The following is a 23676-nucleotide window of genomic DNA, read 5'->3' as shown; positions in this document are numbered from 1 at the left end:
TTCATGCTCTGGACACATCCTGTTGGACTTGCGGTGCCCGAGAGGGCTGCAATAGGATATCCCGTGTCTTGTCAATATCTCTGGTCTTTTTTCTGTGGTGTGCTTGAGGCCTTAAGGTAGAATACATCACATCTAACGTTCGTACGAAATCCCAGAACACATCATGTATTTGTTGTAAATAAGCCTGTATTGCATAAATGAATGATTTCCTTCCTGTTGCTCCCCTCCCTATTTTAAATACACATTATAAGCTCAATGGGTCTCCTTGAGTTATTTGGACCATTCCAATTGCTGAGTCAGACAGCCAAGTTGGCTTTGGATCTTTTAAGAAGATATTCAAGTTTTGGGTGCTTCATGCCCATTCTTAAATGAACCACCTGGCTGGCGAACCACCGCTCGGGTTCATCTTGATGTTGATTTGACCCTGACGAGGCAGTGTGCCTGGGTGCGTTGCTCGATCGGCCATGGGCATTCCAAATTTGAGTTTGGTATAGAAGTGTGGATGCCCTTTGTCCAACTTGGAGCATCTCATGCCTTTTAGCTGACGTGATTGCCGGAACAATATTAACATATAGGTATTTACATTATTACAAACCAGACATTATAATTAATAAGTTATTACAAACCAGACATATTCAGGATGTATTGACATTATTACAAGCCATACTTGATTCTGTCATGGTTAGGGCATCTGCTCTGAGTCTTGGAGGTCTTTGGTTCAAATCCTGTCCGAGTCGTACCAAAGACATTACATATGGTACGTGCTGCTTCCTTGCTTGATGTTTAGCATTTTAAAGGATAGAGCATGGACAAACAATTCTGGGAAGCCAATGGTCAACCACCCAATATAACCTTCCCAAGAAATTGCTTCGACAGCACCAAGGTTCTGTAAAAGAGTATGGTCCATCAAAAAATTACAAATTACTTACAAGAAAGAGAAATTGGAGATGGCATACCCTCAACAGGAATTGTTTTGTGTGGTGTGTTTTGTATGGCAAATAAATCGACGGATGTACTAAATATAAGGTCGTTGATTGCAAATTAAAGGTCTAAATGGTCCAGTTGTAAATGTGTAAAGGTCACATGTCTGAAAAGTTATGAAGGTCAAATGGTTTGTTGGACTAAAGGTTTAAAGCTGGAAAGGTCTGAAAAGGTCTAAAGGGTCGAAATGGTCTAAAGGTACTTAAAAGGTTGAAGGGGTCTAAAGGGTGAAATTTAAGCTCTAAAGAAGGGTCAGAATTGTCTGAAGGGGTCTAAAGGTCAAAGGGGTTCACAGGGTATTAAAAAGTCTGAAAGGTGTAGGTCTGAAGGGTAGAAAGGAGTCTCAAGGTCTTCAGGGTTCTAAAGGGTGTAATGGGGTATCTCGGGTCTTGGGGTTGAAAGGGTCTTAGGGATTATGAGGAGTCTTAGAGGTCTAAAGTGTCATAGGCGTCATAGGGGTCTAAGGGGTCTGAAATGGTATTTGGGGTGTTAAAGGGTCTTCAGGGTCAAAAGGGTCTTAGGGATCTTAAAGGATCTTCTGGGTCCAAAAGGGTGTTTGGGTTCTCAAGGGTGTTGGGGTTCTCAAGGGTTTTATGGGTCTCAGGGGGTCTCAAATGGGTCTTTGGTTGTAAAGGCTCTGAAGGGTTTCTCAGGGTCTTAAAGGTCTTCTTGGTCTTAGGATTCTAAAGGGTTTGAAGGGTCTTAGGTTCAGTTTTAAAGGATGTAATGTCATTAACACACATATTTACATTCTGTGCAGACATACAGACAAATAAATGGATCCAACTGCAATACCCTCTCCTTCGGCGAGGGTAATCATATAAGCAACAAGAAAAAGAGCAATCAGAGATTGCAAACCTTTCCCAGGTCTTGTTTTGTGTGGTGTTTGTGTAGTGTATTTTGTGTGGTGTTTGTATACTAGTGTTACGTAATTAATAATAGACAGAACTGAAAGTACCACTTTATAACTGCTGGTCGTGATGACCGGGTACCAAGACGTCCCACTTTGATCGTACACCTGACCCTGACCCATGACATTTATTATTATTATTCAACTGAATTCAGAATGGGATTAAAATAAATTTAATTCAAATCGAATGGAAGACCAAATACTGTAGGTACAGTACTGCATGGGGAGTCATCAGAAGGAACCCGGACAAGCAAAAAGCAATGATGAAGTTATCATGAGGAACCTGGATAGGATTGGGGTTTCAGCTGCTACTCCTCGACCCTCAAACCCATCCAGGTGCAGCCAAGTCAGCTTTATGAGCCTTTATCAATATAAAAAAAAGAACCCAGCTCCAAAAAATTTAACAATTCTGGCTGTCAGACCATGCATCCATCCGATCAGGTTGAAATTTAAAACATATATTCCCCATCACTACCAGATCATATTTTTGAGGTTTCACATTGATTAATGAAGCTGGTCATGAGAAATAAATTTTTAAAAGATTTTCTTTCAATCTAATATGGCTGCCAGACGATGTGACCTATCAATTATTAATGAACAGCCTGGTATGCCCAAGGCTTGGAGAACTTGTATGTGAAGTTTTCCCTTGATCTGTCCAGCCATTCTGGAGAAGTAGGTTTTTTTAAGATTCTCGGGTAAATCCAACATGGTTGCCAAACCATGTGACCTATGACATCGTAGGTGGGAACGTTTTACTCCTCATGGATAAGCGGTCATTACTGTAAAGTTTCGCCTCAATTTGTTCAGCCGCTTCCGAGAAGAAGATTTTTGAAGGTATTTTTTTTCACGATATGGCTGCCAAACCATGTGACCAATGACATCATCAATTTTTTCTGTTGACCAATTTATCCCAAGATGACCCTCAAAATTTTTCATATTGATCAGATATAACATTCTACGGATTCAATTATGACGTCAAAACGAAGGCACCTATGAAATCATGCAAAAATCATACTTATTCCCCATGCAGAGTACTTGCCATGTGCCAAGTTTCCAGTTTATCTATGTTGCGGTTTTAAAGATACAGAGGTCCAAATGTTTTCCTTTTTTCCAACATCGCTGCCACACCACGTGACCTTTGACGTCATTATTATTTTAACATTCTACATGAGTAGTTGTTCCTATGGTGAAAATTTGGTGTCAATCAGAGTTGACACAGTCGACATGTCACGCCAAGACATTCCAAATGTAATCACAAAATTACATCATTCCTCGTCTGCGGTAGTCACTTCTATAATGTACAACAAATGAAAATGTTGCTGTATGTCAAATGAACTGCAGGAACTATTTTCTATTTGCTTTCAAAAGGTTTGAATGAAAAGGCAAACACTTCTATACGTACATCCTTACGTTTGGCATTTTGAGGGTCATAAAAATTTGGGATTTTGCGGATGATATAAATCTCAACACACCACCAGTGCATTGTTCTTGATGATTTATTTATATTATTTTATTTTTTTCAGGATGTTGCTTACGTGCATACTTTTCTCCATGCGTGCCATGGCCGGGTCAAACTTCAACATCGTTTACATCTACACAGTCGAGGTTTGTCCTTTTTCAGATGGAATATATTTCGTTGTTTTGCCCTCAATAGAGGATATTGTATTTTGGTCTGTTTGTCTATTAATTGCACACTTGAAATGATGATACATCACGATAATGATAATTATAACGGCACATAATATCATGATAACTTGTAAAGAAAAGACATAAAATGTCATCGGCCCCATTGTTTTAGTAATTTTGCTGTACGGAACTGAGGGGCGAGCCCATATTTATGGACAACGAAAATGTCTGCCAGTCGGCCATCGATAATTAATCAGATCACAAAATAACTTGAGGTGTGCATATATTCCATCATTCATTATCTGGGTGCCATGTTTGAACAAAATCGGACCATGTATGTCAGAGAAATGGTTGGGGTCACATTTTAGTAACAAAATGGTCGCAGTTCGGCCACCTTGGACCTGATCTCGACAAGAAATGGCATGCATATGGAAGCCATCATTCGTTATCTGTGTGCCAAGTTTAAATTACATCGGTAAATGCATGTCGGACAAATGGTTGAGGACATGTTCACCATCAGGTATTTTACAATTAAAATGGCCGCAAGTCTTCCAGTCGGTCATCTTTGATCAGATCAAAAAATAAAGTTAGATGCAAGTCTTTGCCATCGAGCACCGTGCTTGTGCAATGCTTGAACAAAATCGGACCATGCATGTCGGATAAATGGTTGGGGACACATTTTAGTAACAAAAAGTCCGCCAGTCGGCCATATTGGATCTGATCTTGAAAGAAAATGATGTGCATATGTAAGCCATCATTTATTATTTGGCTGCCAAGTTTGAATAATATTAGTAAATGCATGTCTGAGAAATGGTTGAGGATCTGTTCAACATCGGGTTTTTTTAACAACTAAAATGGCCGCCAGTTGGCAATCTTAGATATGATGTCGAAAATAAAATGACATGCTTATGTATGCCATCATTCATTATTTGCTTGCTAAGTTTGAACAACATCGGTAAATGCATGTCCGAGAAATGGTTGAGGACGTGTTCAACATGATTTTATTTTTGTTTTTATTTTTTTTACATCAAAATGGCCGTCAGTCGGCCATCTTTGATCGCATCGTGAAACTAAATGATGTACTTATGAATATCATTGTGTGTCGTCTTTGAGTCCAAAGTACAAATGAAATCGGACCATACATGTCCAAGATATGGTTGCGGATGCACGCACGCACGCACGGACACGAAAATCGAGACCAAATATATAAGCTCCCATTTCGGACTAAGTGCAACGGCGGCTTGTATTGATAATTGTAATTATAATGGTACATAATGACAATGATAATGGTACATATATCATGATATGTGCCATTATCATTATTAGTGTCAGAAAAAGGTTGGTCAAGGACACGATTACAGACTTGGGCCTCAACCACAAAAATGAAGAAAAAGTTAACAGGAGCACAACACAATATATATCGAGAAAAAGAGCAATCAGAAATTGCAGACCCTCGCCAGGACTTATTTTGTGTTGTGTGTGTGTAGTTTTGTGTACTGTATTTTGTGTGGTGTTTGTGTACTGGTGTGTTATGTAATTAAAAAGAGACATAATTGAAACTGCTGGCAGTGATGACCGGGTACCAAGACGTCCCACTTTGATGCAACCCCACTTTGATCGGACACCTGACCCTGCACCATGACATTTATTATTATTCAATTGAATTTATAATGGGATTAAAATTAATTCAATTCAAATCAAATGGAAGACCAAATAGGTACATTCCTGCATTGGAGTAATCAGAAGGAACCCAAACAAGCAAAAAGAAAAGATGAAGTCATCAGGAGGAACCTGGATCTGGATAGTACTTGCATTTCAGCGGTTGCTACTCCTCTACCATCAAACCCATCCAGGCACAGCCAAGTGAGCCTTATTCAAAAAAAGAAAAAAATCCAAAAAAAAAAAAACAGAACCCAGATCAATAAAATTAAATAATTCTGGCTGCCAAACCATGCATCCGATCAGGTTGAAATTTAAAACACATATTTCCCATAACTACTCGATCATAATTGTAAATTTTTCAAGTCGATTGATTAAGCAGGTCAAGACAAATAAAAAAATTTTAAGAATTTTGCCCAATCCAATATGGCTGCCAAACCATGTGACATCAATTATTTGTGAATGCCCTGGTATCCCTAAGGCTTGGGGAACACTTGTGTGAAGTTTGCCCTCGATCTGTCCAGACATTCTGGAGAAGAAGATTTTTTATAGGTTTTTGGGTGAATACAATGTGGCTGCCAAACTATGTGACCTATGATGTCATATGTGTGAACCTTTTGTATCACATGGATAGGCGGTCATACATGTAAAGTTTCGCCTCAATCTGTTCAGCCACCTCAGAGAAGATTTTTGAACGTTTTTTTTTTTAAACAACATGGCTGCCGAATCATGTGACTGATGATGTGATCAAATTATTTTTTCTGTTGACCATTTTATCCCGAGATGACCCTCAAAATTTTTCATACTGATCAGATGTAGCATTCTACCATATGCAATTATGACATAACAAAGGCACCCATGATGTCATAAAAATAACATCATACTCATTCCTCATGAGTACTTGCCTTGTGCGAAGTTTAAATTTTTTCCCAGGTGTGGTTGCAGATACAGCGGTCCCAAGCTGTTCCATTTTTCCAACACAGTTTGTTCCAGTTTGCCACACCACATGACCTATGACGTCACAATCATCATTAAAACATTATACACGAGTATTCACTCTCATGGTGGAAATTTTGGCTCAATCCGACAAGTGGTTGCGGAGAAAAACACTAAATTTCTGTGTGTACAAACAAACGGACCCAAATGCAACACCCTCTCCTCTGGCGAGGGTAACAAAAAATGTTGGGTATAACATACAGAGATAGAAAGACAAATGAAAAATCACTCAGAGAGCGACACTTGGCAAAACAGCACAAAGTAGAATGGCACTCGGTAGAACGCGTACCTCTGCCAGGTGGCAAAATTAATTGGTGGTTTAATTTTTTGACCTGATATGCAAATTCTGTTCAAATTTCAAGTCAATCATATGCAAATTGAGGACTTTAGAAAGTGATCCTAAGTTGGTAACCTTTGGCCGATGTTGATCTTTTGGCATGTGTCAACAAAGGCATGTGCTGACCTCAAAAATGATTGGTGGTTGTATTCAGTGAGCCGATATGAAAATCCTGTTTAAATTTCAAGTCAATCGGATGAAAATTGACAATTTTAGGAATTCAGCCTTTGTTGATATTTTGACCGATGTTGACCTCAAAAATATTTTATGCTTGAATTCAGAAAGCCGATATAGAAATGGTCTTCAAATTTCAAGTCAATCGGATGAGAAATGACAATTTTAGAGATGTAGCCTTTGTTGAACTTTTGGCCAATATTGACCTCAAAAATAAAAGTGGTTGAATTCAGTGACCTGATATGCAAATGCCCTTCAAATTTCAATTCATCAGATTAAAATTGTGGATGTTAGAAATTTGGCCTCTGTCGACCTTTTGATCTATGTTGAACTTTTGGCCTATGTTTACCTCAAAATTAATTGGTGGTTGAATTCAGTGACCTGATATGCAAAAGCTCTTCAAATTTCAAATTAATTGGATTAAAATTGATGATTTTTAGAAATTTGGCCTATATTGACATTTGGTCTATAGTGACCTCAAAATTAATAGGTGGTTGAGATCAGTGACCTCATATGCAAATGGTCTTCGAATTTCAAGTCAATCGGATTAAAATTGAGGATTCTAGAAAATTTCACCCAATTTGGCCAATGTTGATCTCATAATTAATAGCTGGTTGAATTCATCGACTTGATGTGCAAATCCTCTTTAAATTTCAAGTCAATCAGATTAAATTTGAGGATTTTAGAAAATCTGGCTCAAATTGGCCGATGTAGACCTTTTTGATCTACCGAATTTTACGAAACTTCATTGCGGGACTGTTGCAGGGTCGGTGACATTAAACTCTGAAAATTTCAGACAGTCTGTTGAGCGATTTGGGCTGGAAGTGGGTGGACAGACAAACAAACACACAAACAAACACACAAGCAAACAATCAACATGTCAATTATTTTTTTTTGCCAAATAACAAACAAACAAAGAAATGGAGACAATCAGCATACTTGTCAAAAAAGTTTTTGTGTTTTTTTTCCAAGTAGCAAACAAACAAATTTAATACTCTCTCTCCTTCGGCAGCAAGGGTAATACGGTGCGTGTCTGCCTCCTCATGATTGCCACCCAACTGTGGAATTTCAGCCTGCAGTGTTTACCTGTTTGTCCTCTTTAAAACCACCACCTGTAACCAGTTCACATCCATTTGGCAGGTTGGAATGATTCATTAGATAATGACTCAGAAATCTTGCAAGATCAGCCTTGTTTTAATTAAGGGATATGAACTTGGTACTCGGAGGCTGGGATATTTAGTACCTTGAACTGGGGATGACTTGATTTAATTGAGGGGTATGAATGCTGGGCATAGTGGTATGCACCTGCAATCCAGCTGCTCGTCGGCTGGGGTCGGGGGATCACTTATACATGTTCAAAAAGCCATTACCTGTGCTTATAGTGGTAAATGTTCTTTAGAATGGCTGCATCGATGTCAGTTTTTACGTCATTGCAATTTTAATTGTCTGTACCTTGGAAACAAATACTGGATACTTTTCCAGTCCTCGAGCAAGTATCTGTTTAAACTCCGCAACAAGTTCGTTTTCCATGTCAGGATAAGAGGCCGGTCTTCCGCTCCCTATCTTCTTCGAACCTTTCTCACTGAACAATTATTTCCTCATTCTTCACCATTCACATCAAAGTCCTCGTGTTAAGTCCGAAATTCTTACAGGTCTGATACTGGTTCTTACAAGAGTTGTAAAATGTGATTTTCTCAGTCTTCTTTTCATGGATGTGTGATCGACACTTCACAGGCATGTCCATTTTGATCATTATGAAAGACATTTTACGACCCTTTATCATAAAGGGTGGTAAAACACCCTTTTACGACCCTTGATGAACAATGTTATTTTGAATGTACAACTCTTGTAAGTACCATTACCAGACATGTACGAAATTTGGACTGACAGTTTTGATGTACCAACAAAACACGAAATACTGTCGTGTTTGAGTTGATAATATTCTCTACGATCCAAGTAATTGGACTTTGATTTTATCCCCAAAAGGTTTGACAGAATTACAAAACAGACTTCAACATTCTAATAATTTTGTGCTTCGTTTGGATTTCAAACTTTTCATTTTGTGCTACTTAAAGTTAATGTACAAACATATTTAGATCTAGATTTCTTTTTTTTCTTTGAGGGTGAAAACAGGGGTGCAGTTAATACACGGTCGTGGTTAATACACCGGAAAATACGGTAAGTAAATACAAATCCTGCCAAAGGGTGGAGGAGCTCCTTGTGAGCCAGCGACCATCCGTATCTGGTGCCAGCTGCATCTGTGGACATCCTCCTGCAGTTGGTTAGCTTCCCGAGGAGGTAAGTGGCAGGATTTGCACTCCAGCCACCACAAAACACTTCACGCCGCAAAACGCACTATAGTGTGTATCAGGGTGGTTCTGAGGTGTTATCCACCAGATGGCGGTCCTCTCGGGTTAACCGGAGGTGGTCCCTTCAGTTGGGTGCCTGTAATGTTCTGTTCCAAAGAGATGGGGAAGGGCCAGGCATCTGTCTGGGTGATAGCCAGACGGATGCCCCTGGAGTACCGGCGGAAAGTGGATGCAGCGATGCACGGTAAAAGCGCGTGCTCCCAATGTATTTGCGCTTGATATGAACCGATTCCTCACTTGCGGTAAGGGTACCAGTCAGGCAGCTTAGGACCGGATTTGAGATGGATATGGACGTTCCGGACAAAAGCGCAAATTTTTCCCACATGTTACCCGTTACCTTAGCTTTCCCTTTTTGATAGGAACCACTTCCTCCGAATACATTATTATGGCCATCTTGGATTCTCAAGATGACCGCCATGTAAAAACCTCTATCTCCCAATATCTCAGCTTCTAAGCCACTTCGAATCACAATCTTGGTATCTAAACACACATTTTCTGGGTCAAGGAATTCAGCTATCCCATTTAGAAAAGCAACAGATGATTTTTTTTTTAACACAAAAAAGAAACTGAACATAAAACTTGGAAAAAAATAAAATAAAACGGAATACTGTTAATGTACCATTGTCACTGAAAATACTGCAAGTACTGTAACTATATCAACTGTAAATGTGGCAGTATATTGTCCTTACACACCACTGCACATGCATTTTATTCCTAGCCTACTTCTCAAAGTGACAACTGCAGAGTTCAGTGCTCTTCCAACCTGTCTTTGTGCATGCGCACCGAGTGCCACATCCACTTTGAATCTTGCAGCTACATTTGTTTAGTTCACCGCAGGCCTTGGGGACCGCAGGTAACATGTTCCACACAGGAACCCATGAATTGCTGTCCTCATCGAGAGTCCAGCCCCATCCTTCTGGAGTTGGTGCACGTTGTTCAATCTACTCACTGGTTCATCATATTCCTGCCTGATATGCAACTCGCTTTGTGTGCTGCAATTGTGCATTCTGTGTTGGGGGAAGTCTCTCCATTGTCTAACCCCCTTTGGGCAAAACAGCTCCTTTCTAGCTTCATCCACATGTTGCAGGTCACTGGTCTTATCATACAGGATAGCAGTGAAGCATTCCAGCAGCTGAAAATGTTGAGCACCAACCTCTACTTCTGTGTAAGGATGAAGTGCCATGTAGGTAAAGGCACATGTCACATCATGATAGCAATTCCAAGCCTCCCATGCTGACTTCTTACCTCTTCCAAAGAATGCAGATGTAGTATCGCATCCTGTGAAACTGTGAAAGATACCTCGGACCAGGGATTTCTCCCTACCCAGATCTTCGTTGATATCATTGATGTGATGATATGTAAATTTCTTGCCCAAACCAAAGGCAACCCAAATGCTCACATATTGGCACAGGGTGATCAGGTGATGGAACTTGCCAATGAGAATCACCACAACATCCTTGTCAACAGTGTGCACCAGACAGTTGGTGCAGCCATTCTGAAGAGCATCCTGTAAGTGGATCAGCAGCCTGGTGTCCGCTTCTTCATGATCACATGGTGTCATGGATCGATCGCTTCCTCGAAGAATAGCTGTGACACCAGATGTGATGATGATTTCCTTCTCTTCGGGGAAATCCACAGTGGCAGTCTTGTGGGAAAGGAATGCAAACAGTTCCTGTTTTTTGGCTGTGTCACATAAGAAGTTGGCTGAGATTCCTGGGAGCTTGTTCTTGCCTGCAACCTTTCTCGGAACAGTCTTTCCTCGCTTTTCTCCAGTGGATTATTTGATGCTGCTGGGTATGTATGCGTCCCATACTATATCAACTCTTTTGGAGTTTTCTAGTTATTTTATGATGTAGGGAACAAAGACCTGATCAGCATACTCATCAAATGTCACAACGTTGGTAGTGGGGAGCAAGTGCACCACAGCAGCTCCATCAAAAAGCTTCTTGTCAATGGAATCAGGAGGATCATTGTGGATGTCCTTTGCCAGAATGTTCATCAGATAAGATTTATTTCCAAAGCACAATTTTCCATCATCAGATGGTGAAGGAGGGAAAAGATGGTTCTCATGGCTGAAAAATGTACTCATGTCACTAACCCTGTGCTGCATCACAATGTACAGGTGAGGGAACAGAACAACATCATCCTTCAGTGGGGAGATAATATTTCCTACTTGTTTGTTCTTAGCTTTTGGCCGTGAACAACTGAAGAGAGGAAGGGCATTCTTCTTGATCAGATCATGAATGGAGGATGTGTGATCAATAATAACTTATTTGCAATATTTGGCATACTGATCCTTTCCTAGACTATGTACTGTTCGGTTCGTGTTCACCACAGATTCATCCAAAACATTCAGTGTGTCCAGTGCCAGTAACTCATGACAGTCATCAAGAAAAGGGTTTCCCAGCTCATCGATGACCTGAACCGCACTCATAGCCTGCTCCTTGAAACTTTTATTTGTGGAAAATCCCTCTTCATGATTATAACCACAATCTGAGTCTTTATCTTTTGGGAGGTAGTCCTCTTCAAACTTCTTCAGTAACGTTGCTTGTTCGGGCTCGTAACCTTGCGTCATCCTTGTCACGCTTTTTGGTAGCTCTCTCCAACTTCTCTTTGTTCAACTTGACATAGCAAGATTTGTGCCATGCTCCCCGGTTTTGGACCAGTTCACCTACAGTCACGTCTTCTCCAAAGTTAAGCACCACTGGCAATGTGTCCAGTGCTTTGAAAGAATTAACGTTATTCAGGAAGGAGCTGCATTGTTCGGACCTGTCTCCGCTTCTTTGGGAATTGAGTGAGCATTTCAGAAGCTCTGTATCCTTTTCTTGACAGATCAAGCACATGTTCCAATCCATCATGCTTGTCAACCTGAAAATAAATTAAATGATTAATTTCTTATGAAATAGTCAACCTTGAAAAGATGTCACTTAACTTCACCATCCGTTTTACTTATTTTTATTTCCTCTACGTTGATGGAACTGTTCCACCTGAAGAAAAAAAAATCTGAAAATATCCAAGCCTTGCTTTATTTTTGACCAAATAATCAATCTGACGCTATTCTCAGTGGCATAGTTGTATTCCTTGACCCTGAAAATGTATGTTTACACACCAAGATTATGATTCTAAGTGGCTTAGAAGCTGAGATATTGATAGATATAAGTTTTTACATGGCGGCCATCTTGAGAATCCAAGATGGCCACCATAATGTACTTTGAGGAAGTGGTTCCTACCAAAAATGGAAAGCTAAATCTATGAGCAGCATGTGGGGAAAATTTAGTGCTTCTGTCCAGAAAGTCCACATCTGTTTGCGAAGCTGAGTGACCAGACATCTCCACGCACTATGATTTTCTGTATTGGCCTCTTTGCTCCCCGTTTTCGTCACGTTGATGCCTTGATTGATTGTTTAATGTAGGTATTGAAGACAAGTTCAACTCGACTGACATTCGTATCAACATGACTTGTTACTGACCTCAGGAAGACCACTGCATAACCCTCAAATGATTTGCAATCTTTTCTTTTTCCAAGGGACGAAATCAAAGCATGGCCATCAATCGTCACACATGTTTGTTGATCCTCGGTTTGCTCTGAAACTAATGACTGAGTGTCGATGTCCTTTGACAAAATGGACAGCATGTCTGACCTTGAAGTTGAATTCATTTCTCCATTCACTTTCGCTAATGACGGTGGTACCCGTGACAGTTCGTGCTTCCACATTTGCTGCATTTGAAATGTTCGACCTGCTTGGGAAACAACACACAGCTGCTGTATTCGTTTCCTGTCTGCTTTCAAGGTGTTTTTTTTTCCTATCATCGTGTTTGGTGTTGACAATGGATTTACACAATGTTCCAAATGTCTTTGAGTTGTTTTTCTTCAGTGCCTCAAAAAAATGGTCCAAACTTGCCAACAAGCCATTGATTGACATCGTCACAGACCAATTTTTTTCCCTCTCTCTTTCGCTGTCAGAAAATCTTTCTCCATATCCTTAGAAGCGACATCATTTTTGATCAGTGATATCAGTTTTGCACTACTTTCCTCATCAGTACTGTGCGATGGAGACTCTACACTTGTGTCATCTGTGCTCACTTGCTGCTGCTCATCAATGGTTACACTGGGATTATCTAAAGTGCCTTCTACTCTGTAGAAGTAAAAGTACATCTCCCAATGGCAACTAGTGGAATTAAAGAAGAATAGTAAACGAAATGCTGCAAATATATTAACACAGACTGTACCTAAAGAGAATACACTGAATGCCATGAATACAATTGAAGAGGTTGCATATTTCCTAATTTGAGAAACCGCTGATTATTGTATTAAATTACAACACATTTCAACACAATTATTAATATTAAATGGGTCATTATAGTCTTATCACAGTCCACATTATTACCTTCGCATTCTGCGAAAGGTTATGTTTTGGTCGCTGTGTATTTATTTATTTGTGAATATGTGTGTTTGTTTGTTATTCGCATAACTCAGAAAGTATTAAACCGAATTGCATGAAAATTGGGGGGATGATTCGTGATTATCCAAGGACGATTTGATTAGATTTTGGGAGCGATCGGGTCAAAGGTCAAGGTCAAGGTTATGAAATGGTCAAAAACAAACTTTTGAGCATAACTTCCTTCATAAGACAGGTATCGACATGCAACCAACGCCGTATTGTTCCATGACAAAATACCTTTCGGGTGCGTGGTGTCAGATTTGATGTGACGTCATCAGAAGTGCGTCAAAATGACGTCACAAGATGACATAAATTTTCAATTTTCGACCTCATCAGTTTTGATCATACCGTTTTGTAGGACTTACCTTAAGGACATCACACACCAAATTTGACGTCGTTTGGACTGACCGTTATGACGTCATTGACGTTTGAACATAACGTTTTTCAATTGTGGCTAAAATGTCCTGATATTTTATATTCAAATATCTATGTAATTTGTAAAGCAAATTGTCCCAAATCCAGGCATTATGATCAGTACCAAAATATCTGCTTATTTATGAACAGGTTTTGCAAATTAACTCTATGGTCAAGGTCAAGGTCACACTCAAGGTCAAAATATACTTGTAGGCATAACTTCAGATCTAATAGAGCTATTGACATGAAACCAATGTTAAAATGTTCCGTGAAATAAGAGCTTTCAGGATGGTAGTCCGTGATTGGTAGTGACGTCATTGGAAGTGCGTCAAAATGACGTCACAAGATGACGTCATTTTTAAACTTTCGATTTTTTTCAGTGTTTATCATTCCATTTTGTTGGACTGCCCTCAATGACGTCTAACACCAAATTTGACGTCCATCGGACTGATGGTTGTGACGTAATGGACTTTTAAAATGACGTTTTTCAAATGTGCCCAGAAAAAAGTAGCGGCGGCGAAGGTATGCGCTCTACCGAGTGCCCGTTCTAGTTATATATATTTTTTATTTTTCTTGAATCCTGAAGTGCTGCAAATCAGTTTCTCAGCCAAATTAATTATGTACTGTTGAAATGTGAGTACATCTATTAATTATGTGCTGTTTGATCATGAATTGAACCATGAGTACGTCTATTAATGTATCAATAATTATTCAACTGTTAATACGTCTACTAATTCCGTCCATTAATGGCGTACTAGTGGAACATACCTTTTAGACCTTCACACCCCTTAAACTTTTTAAGATCCTTTCAACACTTTAAACCCCTTTATAACCCTTAGACCATTTAGACCCCTTCAATTCTTTAGATCTCTGAGACCACTTTCTACCCTTTAGACCCTTTTAGACCTTTTTCAGATCTGAAGACCTTCAGACCTCCACACCTATCAGATCTTTTTACTACCCTTTAGACAGTTTAGTGTCCGATGCCTTTTAGACCCTTTTATCCATTTTAAGACACTTTAGACTGCATTAGACCTTTTAAGACCTTTTCATCAGCTTGATGGAGTACTGCTCTCCCCTCTGGGCTGGCTCCCCTGCCTTACATCGTGCTCAGCTTGATGCCATGGAAACCAAGGCCTTCGAGATCATTGGAATCTCCCATTCTGAAGCTGAGCCTGTGGGTCTTTCACTTCATTATGGCATACAGGTCGGTGGTCTCTTTTTCTTCTACCACCTCCTTTCGGGTCTTGCACCCTCTGCTCTTTCCATGCTTTGTCCCCCACCCCTTCCCCCCCCCAGGTTTCTGCTGGGCACGCACAGTCCACCATCAACCCCCTTCTGGTGAAACTACCTAAATCCAGGATCACTGCTCACCTCCACTCATTTGTTCCTCTTTTTTCACACCTGTGGAATTCCACATTCTCTTCAATCTCATTCTTCCCTCCAGATCTTCAAGACAGCTATTCACCACCATCTCAGATTGTCCCCAATCCTAAACTATGATCTTTTCTGCCCTCATTTACCCCACCCATATCCCTCCTTCCAATTTTCCAGTTTTCCCTCCTTGGGGTTTCCTTCTGTATCCATTTTGTCCACCTCATATGTGTGTTTTTTGCATCCTGTTTTTGTCTGTTCTGTCCTGATCTGTTCACTGCACTAGCTCTCGACTTGTTGTTGTTGTTCGTCTTTCGGCTGCTCCCGTTAGGGGTCGCCACAGCGGATCATCCGTTATGATCCGCATACTGATTTGGCATAGGTTTTACGCCGGATGCCCTTCCTGATGCAACCCTGGTCGCCTCTTATGACACAGGGATAAGGATTGGGTTTTGCCATGATTCCGGGCTGTCCTACACCCTCTCATAGCGCAGCCCAGAGCTCCCGTCCTCCAGCGATCCTCCCACCCAAGCCTCTGAGTAGCCGGATTACAGGCGCACGCCACTACGCCCGGTGCACTCGCTCTCGACTATGTATACAAAAAAAAAGAAGGAAAAAATAAAGACCCTTTATACCCATCAGACCTTTTAGACCTTCACATCTTTTCAGACCATTGCCCTTTAGACCACATAGACCTTTCATTAAGTAAATCCTATTTACCACACAAAACAAGCAATCTTTGATTGCTCTTTCTAGTTACCCTTGCCAGAGGAGAGGGTATTGCAAATGTATCCATTTGTCTGTTTGTTTCTTTCTTTCTGTGTTTTTGCCTGCAACCACTTGTCAGATTGAAACAAAATTTTCACTATAGGGAGAGACTACTCATGTAGAATGTTTTTCATATATATATATATATGTATATATATATATATATATATATATATATATATATATATATATATATATATATATATATATATATATATATATATATATATATATATATATATATATATATATGTATATATATATATATATGTATATATATATATATATATATATATATATATATATATATATATATATATATATATATATATATATATATATATATATATATATACAGTATATATGTATATATCTGTCTATCTATAATTCCAGGTGTGTGTGTGTGTGTGTGTGTGTGTGTGTGTGTGTGTGTGTGTGTGTGGGTGTGTGTGTGTGTGTGTGTGGGTGTGAGTGTCCGCTGTTTCTCGACAACCACTTGTCAGAGTGAGACAAAATTTTCACTATAGGGAGTGACGACTCATGTAGAATGTTTTATATATATATATATATATATATATATATATATATATATATATATATATATATATATATATATTTCCAGGTGTGTGTGTGTGTGTGTGTGTGTGTGTGTGTGTGTGTGTGTGTGTGTGTGTGTGTGTGTGTGTGTGTGTGTGTGTGTGTGTGTGTCCGCTGTTTCTCGCCAACCACTTGTCAGATTGAGACAAAATTTTCACTATAGGGAGTGACGACTCATGTAGAATGTTTTATATATATATATATATATTTCCAGGTGTGTGTGTGTGTGTGTGTGTGTGTGTGTGTGTGTGTGTGTGTGTGTGTGTGTGTGTGTGTGTGTGTGTGTGTGTGTGTGTGAGACCGCTGTTTCTCGACAACCACTGGTCCGATATAATTGAAACTTGCCAGGTATATTGCTGGGGACGTGAGGATGTGCCTTTTCAAGGTTTGATATTAATTGGACAAGTGCTTCCCAAGTTATGGCCATTTATTTACCAACCAATGACAGGACATGTTGCTGCATCACCATGGCCGATTTGGAAGAGAATCTCAGCCGCGTTCCCCATTACGGGTTTCAACGTACAGACTTCCGGATAGTGATGACACTGTATTCCAATAATTTCTCGATGTCTTCTGTGCATTTATAGATAAACACAATGCCCCAATCCAGTCGTCGTTTACGAGAGAAAAGGAATGGCCTGTGTAGTTGTTTGAAAGTTTTTTTTTTTTGGTTATTTTTTTACACGTACGTTTTTTTTTTCTTTCTTTTTTTTCTCTTCTCTTCTCTTTGTGTTTTTCCTTGTGATTACATTGCGAAAAGGCAAAATACGTTGGCGCTAATTGAATAATTGGCCATTAAAACTAAATTGCGAATAATCGTAACTGTGATATGCAAAATTCCGGGGCACGCGAGAGCGAAGGAATGGCCTGTGTGGTTGTTGTTTCTGGCTCGCGGTTTGAATTTTTTTTTTTTTTGCACGTTCGGCCACGTACGTACGGGCACATACTAGTATGCATATATATATATATATATATATATATATATATATATATATATATATATATATATATATATATATATGTATAATTATGACATCATAGGTCATGTGATGTGGCAGCAATGTTGGAAAAACAGAAAAAAAAACTTTGGACCTCTGTATCTCTGCAACTACACCAAGGAAAAAAAATTGAAACTTGGCACGTGGCAACTACTCCTCATGGGGAATAAGTGTGATTTTTATGACATCATAGGTGTCTTTGTTATGGCGTCATAATTGCATATGCAGAATGCTACATCTGAAAAACAATTGATGATGTCATCGGTCACATGATTCGGCAGCCATATTGATTTCTTTTTGTTTTCAAAACTGCAAAAATCTTCTCTGAAATGGCTGAACAGATTGAGGTGAAACTTTCCAGCTATGATCGCCTATCCATGAGGAACAAAATGTTCACACATATAACATCATTGGTCACATGCTTTGGCACCCATATCATATTTACCATAAAACCTATAAAAATCTTCTCCAGAACAGATTGAGGGGAAACTTCACAGAAATGTTCCCCAAGCCTTGGGGATACCAGGGTATTCATGAATAATCGATGTCACATATGCCTGGTGTTGGCTTAATGGTTAAGATGGTGGGCTTGGGATCCTAGGATCCTGAGTTAAAATCCCACTTGGCTGTTGAAGTAATACCAAGTGGGGTTGACTCAGCCTGTCATCCTGAGGTTGGCAAAATGAGTGCCATCTTGTTGGTATCCTGTATCGGATTGGTGACCTGTCCAGGATTGTGCCCAATAGCCAAGGAGACTACTTCGGTAGCTCCAATGCTCTGCATGGAGTATGGTCCCAATGGATGGATGGATGGATGGATAAGTCACATGGTCTGGCAGCCATATTGGATTAAGCACTATCTTAAAAAAATTTATTTCTCTTAAACCACTTTATTGATTGATGTGACACTTCACAATTATGATCCAGTAGTGACAGAGAATATAAGATTTAAGTTTCAACTTGATTGGATTCATGGTCTGGCAGGCAGCATTATTTTTTAAATTTTGAACTGGGTTCGTTTTGATTTTTTTTTTTTTAATAAGGCTCACTTGGCTGTGCCTGGATGGACTTGAGGGTAGAGGAGTAGCTGCTGAAATGCGATTCCTATCCAGGTTGCTCCTGATGACTTCATCTTTGCTTTTTTCTTGTTCGGGTTCCTTCTGATGACTCCAATGCAGGAATGTACCTATTTGATCTTCCATTTGATTTGAATTGAATTTTTTAAATCTCATTCTAAATTCAATTGAACAATAATAAACGCCATGGGTGAGGGTCAAGTGTCCGATCAAAGCGGAACGTCTTCGCATGCGGTCATCATGGCCACCAATTATAAAGTGTCAGTTCTAGTTATGTCCATTATTAATTACGTAACACCTGTACACAAACACCATACAAAATACACCACACAAAGCGAGACAAACACCATACAAAACAAGTTCTGGCGAGGGTCTGCAATCTCTGATTGCTTTTTTTCTTAGTAATGTGATCCGTGCTGCAATAGGTGTGGTTGACACACCCATTTCTGGCTCAGTTAAAGGTGAAATTCCAGCCTTTAAAGTTGATTTTTTTATCCTGAAAATATCAACTTGCTTTGAAGTCATTGCGATTGTGTTCGTGGTTCCATCAGATGCCATGCAATAAAGTGTAATTAAACTATTAAAAAACAAAATTCTGGTACCAAACCCTATTTAAAGTGCATCGTTGCTGTTGATGGAATTTTTTGCCAAGAGTTATGAAGAATGGTTTGCCATTGCCTTCCCAGAAAGGATCCCAAGTTCAAATCCCCCTTGGCTGTTGAATTAATGCCAGGTGGGGTTGACTCTGCCTGTCTTCCTTCTGAGGTCGGCAAAATGAGTGCCAGCTTGCTGGTAACCTGTGTCAGAGTGGCGACCTCTCCAGGATTGTGCCAAGGGCCAAGGAGACTGCTTTGGCAGCACCAACGCTCTGCACAGAGAATGACCCCAAGGGATGGATGGATTTTGTTATTCTGTTTGTCTGTCTGTTTATCTACTACAGGTCACAATTTTAAAACCGATCTTCACGAAATTTCACCACATGGTAGAGATTGTCAAAAGGAAGAATCCCATTGTTTTTGAGGTCAAAAGGTCAACAACTTGGGTGAGATTTCTAAAATCTTCAATTTTCATCCGAGTGACTTGAAATTTGAAGACGACTTGTATTTCAGGTCACTGAATTCAATTAGCCAATTATTTTTGAGGTCAACACGTGCCGAATTTCTAAAATTGTCAATTTTCATCCAATTGAATCGAAATTTGAAGAGGATTTGCACATTTGGTCAATTAATTCAACTACCTTTTTTGGGTCAATGTAAGCCGAAAGGTCAGCATTGTCCAGATATCTAAATCATCGATTTATACCGATTTATTTGAAATTTGAACAGGATTTTCATAAAAATGACCATCAGGTGTCACGTGGTCCGGCAGCCATATTGGAACTTCGGGAAAATCTTCAGAGGAGAAACCGCTTTTCCGATCAACGCAAAATTTACGTAATTGATCAACGACCCGTGGGATATGTGGTTTGATAAAGATGACGTCATCGGTCATGTGGTCTGGCAGCCATATTGGATCAGGTCAGGTAGGTCAGGTATGGGAGCATGTGCCAGAGCAGCGCGTCGCTGCGTCCACTTTCCGCCAGTGCTCCAGGGGCCTCCATCTGGCCATCCCCCAGGCAGATGCCTGGCACATTCCCATCTCCTTGAGATGCCAATCAACCTGCTGCAACCACGAGGCACAGGGTCGGCCCATTGACCTCCTCCACTCACAAGCCTCCCTCACTGAGAGAATCTGGTGACCAGGATCAGCATCAGGAAAATGAGCCACATGGCTAAACAGCCGCAGCTGACGCTCAAAGACAATGGAGGTAACAAATCTCATTTGAGTCTCTCTCAGCAACTGCTCAGTGGACACAAACTCCGACCAGCGATAGCCAAGGATTATCCGAAGAGACCTGGTACCAAAGGAATTACGTTGCTGTCTCACATCCCTGGTCAGAGTTAAATTCTCACATCCGTAGAGCAAGACTGGAAGCACCAAGGACCTGAAGACTCAGACTTTCGTCCTCCTGCACAGGTACCGGCAGCACCACACCCCATGAGCCCGTGAATCTATGACTACCCAGGCCCAACCCAGACGTCTAATGACCGCTGGCTCACAGCCAGCAGACACATGAATATCATTGCCAAGGCAAGTGAATTTCTCCATGATCTCAACATTCTCACCACAAACAGGTACAGACAGGACAGCAGCATTCAAGATGTCATTGAAAGCCTGCATCTTAGTTTTGACCTCTGAAACCCGTAATCCCAGTGGCTCCAACTCCTCATTCAGCACCTTGAGGGCCCTCAAAAGGATATCTAGAGTCTCTGCAAAGATGACTGCATCATCTGCGAAATCAAGGTCAGAGATCTTGACATTCCCAAATGATGCCCCACAGCTTGATCTCTCCGACATCCTCCCTAAAATCCAGTCCATACAAGTGCTGAAAAGTGTGGGGGCCAGTACACACCCCTGACGAACTCCAGTGACAACTGGAAATAAGTCAGAGGTAGTATCACCACATCTCACAGCACCCTCAGTACCTGAGTATAGTTTAGACATCAGAATGATCAGTTTTGGTGGCACCCGACGAAGACCAAGAATCCTCCAGAAGACATCCCGATTCACTGAATTGAATGTTTTACAGAGATCAACATAGGCTGCAAGCAGCCGGTGCCAAAACTCTCGTCTGCATTCGGTGAGGACACGAAGAGCAAGGATACGGTCAATCGTTGACCTCTATGGTGTAAAGCCTGACTGCTCTGGACGCTGGTGCTCAAGCAGATCGTGGTGAATCCTGTCAAGAATTAGATGAGCGAAGACCTTACCCGGCAATGATAGCAGCGTCACCCCTCGATAGTTGTTGCAGTCTTGGCGATCACCCTTCCATTTCCAGAGAGGGACAACAAGGCCCCTCTTCCAGTCAGTTGGGATGATGCCTGTGTTCCAAGCAGAGTACAGAACTGCATGCAATGACATGAATGCAGCATTTCCACCAGCCTTGGGAAGTTCAGCATGGATGCCACAGATCCCGGGAGCTTTACCCCATTTCAACCTGTTCAGCGCATCCTGTGTATCCATAAATGACGGTGGATCACAATTGATTGGAGGGTCAGCAACAGGGAAAGTAACACCATGGACATCCAACACGACAACTGGTGGATCAGCCTGGTACAACCTTTCAACGTAACCGGCCCAGCGGGCCTTCACTTCAGACTCCTCTGTCAAGAGCCCACCGCCCTCCTCTCTCACTGCAGTCCACTGAGGGTTGGGCTTGGAGGAATGCAATGTAAGTTTTCACAATGCACCAATTCCCCTGTAAGAAGGATGAGAATCACTTGACCATCGGTGATGCTCTACCCCCTCACAGATTCCTCGCACATACGCCTGCTTGTCCACCCTGAGCGCATATACAGTTTTACACTTCAGCTCCCTGAACAGCTCAGCTCTGCCCTTCAGCCTGGCCCTGCGACTGGTCAATGGTATCCAGTGTCCATTGAAAGACAAAATTCTTCTTCGCCCTCCGGTGAGTTCCAAGACATCCACCGGCAACATCATGGACGGTGGTCTGGAAGGCACTCCACAACTCTTCAGGATTCCCCAAAGCACCCAGACCCCGCAAATCTCCACTCAGCCTGTTCGCAAACACCTCAGCTACCCTCTCATCCTTAAGCTGGTCAACATCCAGCCTCGGCTGGGATGGTGCCATTCTCCCAGTTTTAAGCTGCAACTTCAGAGTTGCTACAGCAAGCATATGGTCGGTATTGAGGAACTGGACACTCCAGATTACCCTGCCGTTCTGGATCATCCTCCAGCGACCATCAAAGAGCACATTGTCAATCTCCTTTGCCACACCGCCAGCGTTGGAATACCAAGTCCATCGATGAGCATGTGGGCCGTGAAACCATGAACCAGCCACCCTAAGTCCATGACTTCTTGCAAATTCAAGGAACTTAGTGCTCTTCTGGTTCACAGTTCCAGAGCCATGGGGACCAACACGTCTCATAACCATCCCCATCAGTTCCAATTTATGCATTGAAATCCCCCAAGACGATAAGAGTATCTCCTCGGGGGCACTAGTCAACCACAGACTCGAGCGCAGCATAGAATGCGTCCTTCACGGTGAGGTCACTCGCCTCAGTCGGAGCATAAAGAGAGACCAGGGAAATGACACCTAAGGAGTGACGAATCCTTAGTCTCATAATACGCTCGTTGACCGGTGTTACCTCAATTATCATTGGGGTCAGCTTATTGGACACAGCTACAGCAACTCCTTGGGTATGGTAACCATCAGAGCGACCAGACCAAGAGTAGGTGTAACCACCCACCTTTATCTCACCACTATTCGGTCTCCGAACCTCAGAGAGTGCTGTGATACCGATGTCTAAACATTTGAGCTCAGATGATAACAGAGACAGGTGATCATCCTCTCTTTGGGATAGGATATTCCAGGCACCCACCCGAAGGAACGGCCTCAGGTTAACCCAAGTCGACCGCCATCTGGTGGATGACACCTTAGCACCACCCCGACACACACGAGCGCAATCTGACCCTGAAATATTACCCGTGGTTTTCCTACTTTCATCAAAGAGTGGGGGTCCCGAAGGCTTTGCCCCAACCTCGTCATCCAGTGAGATGCCTTGTGGAGAGCAGCTGCACTGGATGTACTCCCACAGAGTGGGTTTACAGATTTATTTGTGGTACATTTTGCGGACATTTGTGGTACATTTGTACATGTGGTTTGTACATGTGGTACATTTGTGGTACAATGAAGGGTTTTACGGTGGCCAGAGTGCAAATCCTGCCACCAACCTCCGAAAAAAAATAATAAAGTAACCCAACTTCGGAGGATGTCTGCAGATACAGTTGGACACTCGATATGAATGGCTGTTCGCTCACTCGGAGCTCCTCCGCCCTTTGACAGGTTTTGTGTTTTTTTAATTCTGCTCAGTGTCCATATCTATACACCCCTCCC

The 23676-nt window shown here is 41.2% G+C and overlaps 1 protein-coding gene across 13 annotated transcripts in view; it reads left to right on the top strand.

Moving 5' to 3' along the window:
• The window catches only part of SVOPL (SVOP like), a 181371-nt gene that overhangs the window by 132496 nt on the left and 25199 nt on the right, over window positions 1-23676 (top strand). For all 13 annotated transcript variants that reach the window (XR_015059354.1, XR_015059353.1, XR_015059358.1 and 10 more), the window contains one exon: window positions 3415-3496. Coding sequence is in view for 9 of the 13 variants with exons in the window: in XM_085885764.1 (XP_085741890.1) it covers window positions 3415-3496 (82 nt within the window). In the remaining 4 variants the exon portion in view is untranslated. The remainder of the gene's footprint in view (window positions 1-3414; window positions 3497-23676) is intronic.

The sequence above is a fragment of the Eptatretus burgeri genome, chromosome 6, assembly GCF_056783735.1.
Source record: "Eptatretus burgeri isolate ZD-2024b chromosome 6, Ebu_testis_v1, whole genome shotgun sequence".
Classification (NCBI taxonomy): Eukaryota; Metazoa; Chordata; class Myxini; order Myxiniformes; family Myxinidae; genus Eptatretus; species Eptatretus burgeri.
The sequence above is the reverse complement of the archived record's forward strand: the minus strand, read 5'-3'. Positions and strand labels throughout refer to the sequence as shown.